Source organism: Dipodomys spectabilis, unplaced genomic scaffold, assembly GCF_019054845.1.
Source record: "Dipodomys spectabilis isolate Male_0828 unplaced genomic scaffold, ASM1905484v1 ptg000231l, whole genome shotgun sequence".
Lineage (NCBI taxonomy): Eukaryota > Metazoa > Chordata > Mammalia > Rodentia > Heteromyidae > Dipodomys > Dipodomys spectabilis.
In genome coordinates this window covers 2,763,819-2,773,640 of record NW_024870908.1, presented here as the reverse complement: position 1 = coordinate 2,773,640, position 9,822 = coordinate 2,763,819, and the positions used below count along the sequence as shown (strand labels likewise).

General features: G+C 45.9%; 1 protein-coding gene across 3 annotated transcripts in view; it reads right to left on the bottom strand.

Annotated features, from left to right (window-relative positions):
• Txndc11 (thioredoxin domain containing 11) overlaps positions 1-9,822 on the bottom strand; it is a 49,965-nt gene that overhangs the window by 1,196 nt on the left and 38,947 nt on the right. For all 3 annotated transcript variants that reach the window (XM_042698324.1, XM_042698326.1, XM_042698325.1), the window contains 3 exons: positions 7,187-7,329; positions 5,623-5,732; positions 2,986-3,066 (listed from right to left, as the gene is read on the bottom strand). In XM_042698324.1, the coding sequence (XP_042554258.1) occupies positions 2,986-3,066; positions 5,623-5,732; positions 7,187-7,329 (334 nt within the window). The remainder of the gene's footprint in view (positions 1-2,985; positions 3,067-5,622; positions 5,733-7,186; positions 7,330-9,822) is intronic.

Sequence of the window (9,822 nt, the reverse complement as noted above, 5' to 3'; positions counted from 1 at the left end):
AACTATATATAACTGCTGGCCCCTAGGAGTAGAGAAGGAGGGTGGCAGAGGAAGGGGCTCCCACAGCATACAAGCGGGCCGCAACAATCCGTTAGGAACCAGCTCCCTTAGAGGTCCAGTGACTGATGGTCAGAGTAGGAACTCAGAGGCCAGCTGGCCAACATGGCCCTGTCTCTGCCAGTGTGCTGGGAGACGAGTGATGGCTCTGTCAGGTGGGGATGATGACCATCTCAGGAGACCGTTGTAAGGACTGATGAGTTCAGTGAGTGCTCAATGTTAGCTTTTAACATGAGCTCCTGCACTGTTAGCCAGGCGTGTGGTGTGTGCCTGTAATCGCAGCACTCCAGAGGGGAAGGCACACGACTTTTCCGTGTCTCCAGGGCAGGGTGCAGGTGAGCCACCGGGGAGGGGCTGCAACACTTATGGCACTGCAAAGATCCTTACAGGTCTTTAGGCAATGCCATGACTGCCTCTAATGGCCGTGTACATTTATTAGTTTTTGGTGTTTTGAGACAAGGTCTCAATACGTGGCCAAGGCTTATCTTGAACTTACCATCCTCCTCTTGTCTCAGCCTCCTGAGTGCTGGGATTAAAGGCATGCCCTACTATACCCAGCTACTTTCATGTTTTCTTTTTTCTCGTTTTACCAGTCCTGAGCCTTGAACTCTGGGCCTGGTGCTGTCTCTGAGCTTCTTTTCATCAAGGCAAGTGTGCTCTACCGCTTGAGCCACAACGCCACTTCCAGTTTTTTGAGTGGTTTGGAGATAAGAGTATCATGGGGACTTTTCTGCTCCAGCTGGCTCCAATCCATGATCCTCAGATCTCAGCTCCTGAGAAGTTAGGGTTACAGGCATGGCCCACTGGTGTCTGGCTCACACATTATTTTTCTTGGTGGTACTGGAGTTTGAACTTAAGGATTTGTGTTTGCTAGGCCACTTGAGCTATATATCCCCAGTCCAAAAGTAAACCTTTAGAGATCATGGTGGTAACATGTTTAATCTGCCTCGCTCATCCTGAGGGAAGGACTGGGTTCTTCATGGGGCCACACTACAGTCTCTTTGTAGAGCTTATGTGGCTTCCCCTCCTCCAGCTCTGATCCAGGAGCACGCCAGAGCATCTGCTTTTTGAAGTGTCACTCAAAAGTTCCATGCAGGCCATTGGCTAGGAGTATTCAGAGATGTCCTACGCAGGACAGAGATTGCCCCCCCCCCCCCCCCCCCCTAGGATCCTACCCTTTCTCCAGCCTGGGGCAAGGGGAGGTAGGCCCAGGATCAGGCCACAGCTGGGCAGGCTGCACACTGGGCTGAGGACAGGTTTCTTTGTGATTTTTATAAACTGGGACATGTTCCCTGTCGTCAATGTGCAGCAGCGATGAAGTCCCAGAGCACATGGATTCCTCTCCCCTCCGAGCAATTGCTGTCAACACCAGCACAAACTCTGTGCACACACTCAGGGCACATACAAGTCTTCATTTCCCTAGCACTCATACGAGACTGATCACTTTGCATTCAACAGTGGTATGCCGGTGAATTATGGAAATAAGTCTCACTGCATGTGATTCCGACTTTTTCATTTTCTCTCTTGGGCTGGCCTGACCCTCTTTGGACCAGCTGATGATGAAGTTTCCTTCACTCATGCCTATCAACATTTTTTGTTGTTGTTGTTGCTGTTTTTTTTGGCCAGTCCTGGGGCTTGAACTCAGGGTCTAGGCACTGTCCTTGAGCTTCTTTTGCTCAAGGCTAGCACTCTACTATTTGAGCCACAGTACCACTTCCAGCCTTTTCTGTTTATGTAGTACTGAGGAATCGAACCCAGGGCTTCATGCATGCTAGGCAAGCACTCTATCACAAAGCCATATTCCCAGCCTGCCTATCAACAGTTTTACAGAAATGAGAAAAATTCCATTCCAAAGCAGTAAGGCTTTGACTTACTAATCTCTCTCCACTTAATTGAACCCATCTTCCTGTCCAGCACCCTCCTGACCCAGGGTTTGGAGTGGGGGCTCACTGTTGTGCTCCCAAGCAAGCCTCTAAACAAGCCCTCCACCATGTGCGTGCACTCTCCCTCCACACACACTCATGTGGTGAGAACTTCATGCAAACGCATGTGTTGGGTGCTGACAGTCAATGCTTTTTCAAAGTAAGTTTGGAATTTAAAAAACTAGATGTCATAAACTACCTGCCCAACTTGTCCCCCACAGATGAAATTGCTAGTGTTATAGTCTATATTAATCCAGTGGCAATTTAAATACTTCTTAGAAAGGAAAAGGATTATCTGATGCAGGCGGCAGCAGCAGTGAGTCACACTGTATGTAGTGCATGCCTTGACAAGACACTACCACTATACCATATTCCACTGAGATTAGCACAAAGGTTATTCCATTCGGAAGCAGTAAGGCAATGATTCACCAGCTGCAAAGGAAAATCCATGCTGGAGAAGCAGATCATAAAAGGAAGCAGGAAATGAAAACCACAAGCTGCACAGAGTCAGGGCCCTGCCTAAACGATCCTGAAAGCAAATTTCCCATAGAGGACAGAAGTGGGTCCCCAAGGACCCATCCTCAAACCAGAAGAAATCAATGCCAATAGGGAGCCAGCTGCTGGCTTCCTTGGCTTTAAAGGGCTGAGAGAGGTCATTCCCTTTCTGTTGAAACATTTAAGCCCACTGCCAAACCTGCGTATTTTACTAAGGCCTTGTTCCTGCTTGCTGGGGCTCTCAGCACAGCTGTTGGAGCAATCAGCCTTGGAACAGCCTATGGGCAAAGGGCAAAAGGTCAAAGTGATAGTCCCAAGAAGACATTCACAGTCTGCACACAAAGAAAGCTCTTTCATGAGCTGCTTGAACCTGAGGAAGGAAGGTAGCTCTAATGGCAGTTTTGTGGGTTTTCTTTTAGCTCAGTCACAATGAATGACAACATCCTAAGAAACCTACCTCATCTTGAGACCTCAACCAGATAATTCTATCTGCCAAAGAACTCAGTCTTACCTGTTGCAGGGAAAAAACAAGATGGTAGGGAGACGGTCAACCATAAATTCCCAAGGAAGATCATTCTGCGACACATCAATCCTGGCAGAAAGCAAAAAGCGAGAGGAGGTAAGGAAGAGCATGTAGGGCATACCCACCAGAAACCACCTTTGTCGGTCACCCTGGCTGGCCCACGCTCTCGCAGAGTGCACGAGTGGGTGAGTGAGGCACTCACAACTTCTGGAAACACAACTGTATTCTCCAGGGAAACAACCCACCGAGAAGGAAGAAGGGCCTCAAATATAAATGAACACCCCAACTGCATTTTATCCCCCAAATTAGTCCTGGAAAAACAAAGGAAATCACCAAACAAACACACAAGCCTCTTTGAACATGAAAGATGATACTCTTTTCTAAGCTGTAAATCTGGATGGAGGCCCAACAGTGCATTTTCTAAGCAGAGTTCTGCATACACAAGATGACACCCATCCTTCACTTAATGCCTGCAATGGACTGCAGCTGCACTGGGCAGACAGCCCTCCAACAGCAGGCACTGAGCAGGCACTGGGTGTCATCTGCATCCTTCAGGGAAGGGCTGGGTGGGCAATATTCACAAGTATGTGAAGAGATGGGGAAGGTTTCACACCTGGAGTTGGGGGTGCAAGTCAGTGCCAAGCATTTGTCCAAATAAAAACAAGTTCCCTGCTTTATTAACAACCAGCATGCCTGCCTGGCTCCAGGAGCTTGCCTACAACCCAAGTTCCACTTTTCAAGCACATGCTGGGTACTATATTCTATGTCCTCCTGACGTTTGCTTCAGTGCAAGAACAAACTGCATTCATAGTACTCCACTAGGCTACGTGGGGCTTCTTTCTGAACTCTCCACTAGGCTAGACTTAGCTTATAGAGTTAGAAAGGTTTATTAATTGTCTGAAAAGTGCTGCTCTCAGGAATGGATACAAATGCCATTGCGTGCCAACAGGACCACTCCTCTTCACTGGCATAGGTAATGCTGAAGCCTGAACAAGATAAGCCAAGCTCCAAAAACCAGTCACTGCATGTTTTCACTCATTTGCAGAATCTAAACTTCAAAGATACGTAGTTTGTCAGGAAAGAGTTGGTTTCAATGAGGTTTTGCTTATGGCAAATAAATAAATACATAAAGCTGAAGAGACTAGTCATGAGTCTCAGGAATTTCTAGTCCCCAATTCTCCACACTGAAATTAACTGGATCAGAAATGAAATTAACTGGAGATTTGTTGCAAATGTTGCCAAAACACTTTCCAAAAGGGTTATGCCAGCCTACTCATTCCATTAGTTACAACCAACTGTGCCAATTTCACTTTATTTTATCAACACAAATTCTTTCACATGTATTTATTAATTTTGCCAAGTATAAAGGACACTTTGCATTTGTTTTCATTTACACTGCTTAGGTTCCAACTTCCCAGCCATCCCCTTACATGAAGACCTACCTGTGTCCTTCACTGGCACCAGAGTTCCCCTCCACCACCCCATATGTGCGTGGTCTGCAGTAGGGTTGCCTGCTTTGCCTGCTTCTGAATCCCAGCTGTACTTACAGATGGTGTTACTCCCAGCAAGTTATCTAATCTTTCTGTGCAGTCAGTGTCCTCCCAGCTAAAGAGAGCGATGCCCACCCTGGCTTCACTGGGTCTTCTGAGGATTAAGTCATGGGTGCATACAAAATCCCTGGCTCTATTCCAGACGCGCACTGCATGTAAAACTCAACTGGGGACGTTGGAACCGTACTTCCGGCTCCTTTTCTAGATCTGTGTTCCTCTTTTGTTTGCAACACAAAACAGACATACTTCTCAAGGAATGGGTTCGTATTTTTGTGCTGGGCTTGAATACAGGGTTTGGGTGCTGTGCCTGAGCTTCTTTCGTTCAAGGTTAGTGCTCTATCACTTGAGCCATAGCTCCCCTTTTGGACTTTTGCTAATCTACTGGAGGTAAGACCCTGACAGACTTTCCTGCCTGGGATGGTAACTGAGTCTCAGAACTCAATCTCCTGAGTAGTTAGGATTACAGGCATGAGCCACAGGCACCCAGCCTTGTGGCTACTTCAGAAAATCTCTATCTCTCATAAAGATACCAAACTCAATATGCTACCTTCTGTTATTTGATCTTTTATATTTAATGTATATGGAGGATTTCTTGTGGGGAAAGGGAGAGAAGACATAATTTAAATCTAAAGAACCTGGTACCAAAATTGCTTACTTCCTCCTAATAATTTTAAATGTATGCAAGAGCTCTCACAGCGTAGTACCCAGGGAATTCTAAAACTAGGACCTGTAGCTATCACCCAATCCTTCCTCTTGGTTTCACAAATGAAGAGGAAAACAGGAGCTGGTGCTCTGGGTTCCAGACCAGATGGCAACTGTGGGAACCCCGTGCCAGGAACTCTAAGCAGCCAGAGTTCTGCTTGGGCCTCCATGAATCTCCAGCACTGAACATACTCTGCAATGTGGACATTCAGAATTTGACAGGAAAAAGTTGGCTTCAATGAGGCTTTGCTTGTGGCTTTAGCCTCATCATTGAATCCAAGCCTTACTCTCCACTAATGGGCAATCCTGGCATCAAGGGAAAGTGAGGACAAAGGAAAGTGAGGCTCACCATGCTGCGGAACAGAGTCCTTACCTGGCCACAGTGAGTGCGTCCCCTGGCAGGAGTCGAGCAAGCTGGATGAAGACGTGATTGAGGGATGGACAGAAGCCACACCACGGGGCGTAGTAGAGCAGCAAAACATCCTGCAGGAAGGGAAGAAACTGTTACTGAACCTAGGACACACCTGCCTCCCTGATGGGTGCACAGTCTGACAGCATCAGTCCATGCCACAAACCATGCAGAAATTGCAATGAAGTTTGCATCTCTAGATCCTCCCAACTTTGTGCTTCATGAAGAATATTCTACAGTTAGAAAACCATGTCATTCACTCATGTGCCATCATCACACCAATCTTGTTTTTCTATGTGTGTGATATGTGTGTGTGTGTAGTTGTGTGTGTGCATGTGTGTGTATATGCACGCGTGCGCATGCATGCATGCATGTATGTGTGCCAGTCCTGGAGCTTGAACTCAAGGCCTAGATATTGTTCCTGACCTTTTTTGCTCAAGGCTGGCACTCATCACTTGAGCCACAGCTCCACTTCTGGCTTTAATAAACTGGAAATCAGATCTCATGGACTTTCCTGAGTGAACTGGTCCTCAGCTTCCTGAGTAGCTAAGATGACAGGTGTGTGCCACTACCATCCAGCAGTACTGGGCTTCTTAATTTAGGGCTAGACCTTGCTAAATAGGTGCTCTACCATGTGAGCTATGCACCATCTTCCTCCTGCTAGAGCTTTTACTTTTCCAAAAGGGTCTTGAATTTTTGCCAGGGGCTAGCCTGGACCTGCTTCCCACATAGCTAGGATGACATCTGAACACCACACCTAGCTTATTGGTTGAGATGAGGTCTCCAACCCAGCCTTGAACTTTGCTTTTCCTAATCTCTACCTCCCAAGTATGGAGGTAGAGATGGTATGATTCGAATTCCAGATGGGATCTTGAATTACAAGTGTAAGCCACAGTGCTTAGCCAGAAAAATCTCTGTACATCAAAAACCAACATCTAAGACCAGAGGTGTAGTTCAAGTGGGAGTCCCCCAGCTGTGGGCAGAAAAGCTAAGCAAGAGCACAAGGCCCACAGGGCACCGGTAGCTCACGCCTGTAATCCTAGCTACTCAGGAGGGTGAGATCTGAGGATCGCAGTTCAGAGCCAGCCCAGGCAGGAAAGTCTGTGAGACTCTTATCTCCAATAAACCACCAGAAACTGGAAGTGGCACTGTGGTTCAAGTGGTAGAGCGCTTGCCTTGAGCTGAAGAGCTCAGGGACAGCGCCCAGGCCCAGAGTTCAAGCCCCACAACCGATCAAAAAAAGAAAAAAGAAAAAAAGAAAAAGAACACAGGGCCCTGAATTCAAGCCCCAATACTAGCACACACACAAAAACAACAAAAAAACTCCAACCAGTCACCTTAACAACTACCCTGTGTTTACACCCAGTTCTGGAACAAAAACCAAACGTACCAAAAAAAAAAAAAAAAGGAAAAAACAAAAAGCAAACCCAAACCCCACAAAACCTACTCACTCTAATAATCACTGCATGGGTAATTATTGTAGGAGGGATGGATGGCTTGAATTCTACTTTTTCTCGTGAGTCTATACCTGCTTCCGAAGGACCACTTCCCAGAAGGTATCAGTTGTCACTTCAATGATTAGATGCTGAGAAGGGAACTGGGCGGAGTTGCTTCCAATGAGATGTCTTTTTAAGGGACTGTAGAGAACACTGAAGTTTTGAATAAAAGATTCTAAAAATAAAAGAGAAAATGAGATCGACTCTTCTCCAGGTACAGGCAGAGCAGCTGACCTACTTTAAACTCCATGTTTTAAAAACTGAAATGACTTCACGTGCTTATAGTTTTAGTACTGTATTTGTAAGCACAACCTTGCACAAAGCTGCTCTGGAGCAATCGGGCTCAGCTTTGGTAACAGTACCTTGGAGGAAGTCCTTTAAGAAACAAACCACTGTAAAGCCTGGGATGTTCTACACTCACACAGTAAGATTCTGTCTTGTTCTTTTTAAGGACTGCCCTACAACTGAGAAAGCATACAGTATCTATCTAATGCCGCACCTTTTTTTTTTTTTTTTTTTTGGTAATACTGGGGTCTGAACTCAGGGCTTTGTGCTTGCTAGGCAGGCACTCTACCACCTGAGCCACACCTCTACCTCTCCTGTGCCAAACTCTTTTCAAAAGATTTCAACTGTAGTAAATACTAAGGCTGGTGAACACAACCATAAAATGAAAACTGCACAAGCTGCGATGATATAGTGTATTTAAATTAACCCCTCAGATCTCAGCCTCCTCAGTTGCGTAAATTATAGGTGTGATCCATTAGCACCCTGCACTTTTCTTTTTAAAGAGGTTAACTAAAATAAGTTCAATGATATGTATTGGAAAAATATATAAATAAATAATCCAAAGCCCTAACTTGAACCACAAAAGCCACCATCTATAGCATCCTTCCATTCTTTCCTCCACAGAAGGCTGAGCAACTCCTAATTCCCTACTGTGAGGGCTCAATGGGCCCTGCCATGGTCTTCAGAGGGAGGAGGTGTAGAATGCTGTGACTACTTAGACACAGTATTATCACACTATAATTACACTCACTGGACTGTTTTTGGAACATGAAACAATTTTTTTTCCTAATTTTGAGGGAATCTAAACATTCTGAAGCTACCTACAGATGGCTGATTTTGCTATTAACAACTATGATGGTACATGGCTTGTTTCAGAAATCCCCTTAAAACCGTCACCAACTGTAGGAAAACTGCAACTGAGCCAGACATTTCCAAATGAGTACAGAGATGGAACAAAACCTGAAGAAGGCCTTTCCTTTCTGTTTAGTGCCTTTGCTCCACGTGCTTCCTGAAGGGAACACCACTCTTCTAAAAGTGCTGAGCCAAGAGGCACACATTATGCCACTGGCTGCTGTGGCTCCAAGGCCTGCCACCTTCAGACATCTACTGTGGCAAGTCTGGCTACCCTGGCAAGCGTAAGAAAACGTGGAAGTGGAGTGCAAGGCTAAGAGACCAAATCCACAGGGCAATGGAATGTGGCCTGGAAAATATCTGGCAGGTTCAGGCATGGGGTCTGTGAAGGAGCATCTAAGTCCAACAGGGTGGTCACAGCAGTACCAATCATCTGGAGAATTTCAATGATGACTCACAGATGCACTTAATACACTTTTAAGACTGAGACTCTTATATCTAATTTAGCAGCAAAAAATCCAGAAATGGAGCTGTGGCTCAAGTGATATCACACTAGGCTTGAGCATAAAAGCCTAGGAACAGCACCTAGGCACTGAGTTCAAACCCTAGGTCTCGCTCGTGCACGTACGTACATACGTGTGCATACACACACACACACACACACACACACACAATATTCATTTTCTTAAAATGAAACAATACACCAATCTTTCAGAAAACATGAATTGGGAATCATGGGTCACATGAAAAGATCATGTCCTCCACAAAGTGGCTGGTCCCAGGACTTCCCTTGAAACAGCAAGGAGCCATCCTGATTATAATGGAATCTAATTTATCATAGAAATCCTGACATTTACACGAATATTTCACAAACATGACTAATGGTAGAACATGCTTCACCTAGAAGGAAAGATGGGCAAGAGGACAGCCAGAGGACACAGTTACTCCTGTTTCCTAGTCTAAACTGAAGGTCAAATTTCCTCCCTCCATTTGTTGAACACTGATTCTCTCTGCATTTCCACTGAGGCTGAACTAAGGAGGCTTTTGAATTCTCACTTCCTGGCATATGGCAGGACTTCAGCAAAGTCCTGGGAACAGGGCTGTGTGGCTAGTCTGCTGCTGCCAAGCCCTAGGGGCAAGCTCTGGGTACTTTCCCACAGTGGGGCCCAGCTCTGGAATTTATTCACGGCACGTGGCACTGGCATGGCACATTTTAGGTACCCCTTCCAGTGCCGGTGGCCTTAACACTCAAACATTCAAACCATAGGGTTTTCATACTTGATGCTGCTGCTGTAGATGACTGCATTCATCAGTCCCAGGGATCCCTCAAGAATCCTCTCACCTCCTTGCCACTACAGTAGCCCGTCCACACCAAGGACAGCTACCTCTACCTCACTCATGTGACGGGTGATGGACCTCTACCCTTCCAGGCTAACTGCTTAACTCGGGAGTCCTATTTTATGGACAAATGTAGCTTCTTGTAAAACTACAACCAATGGACAAGACAATTTATGATCAAATGTCTCAGAGT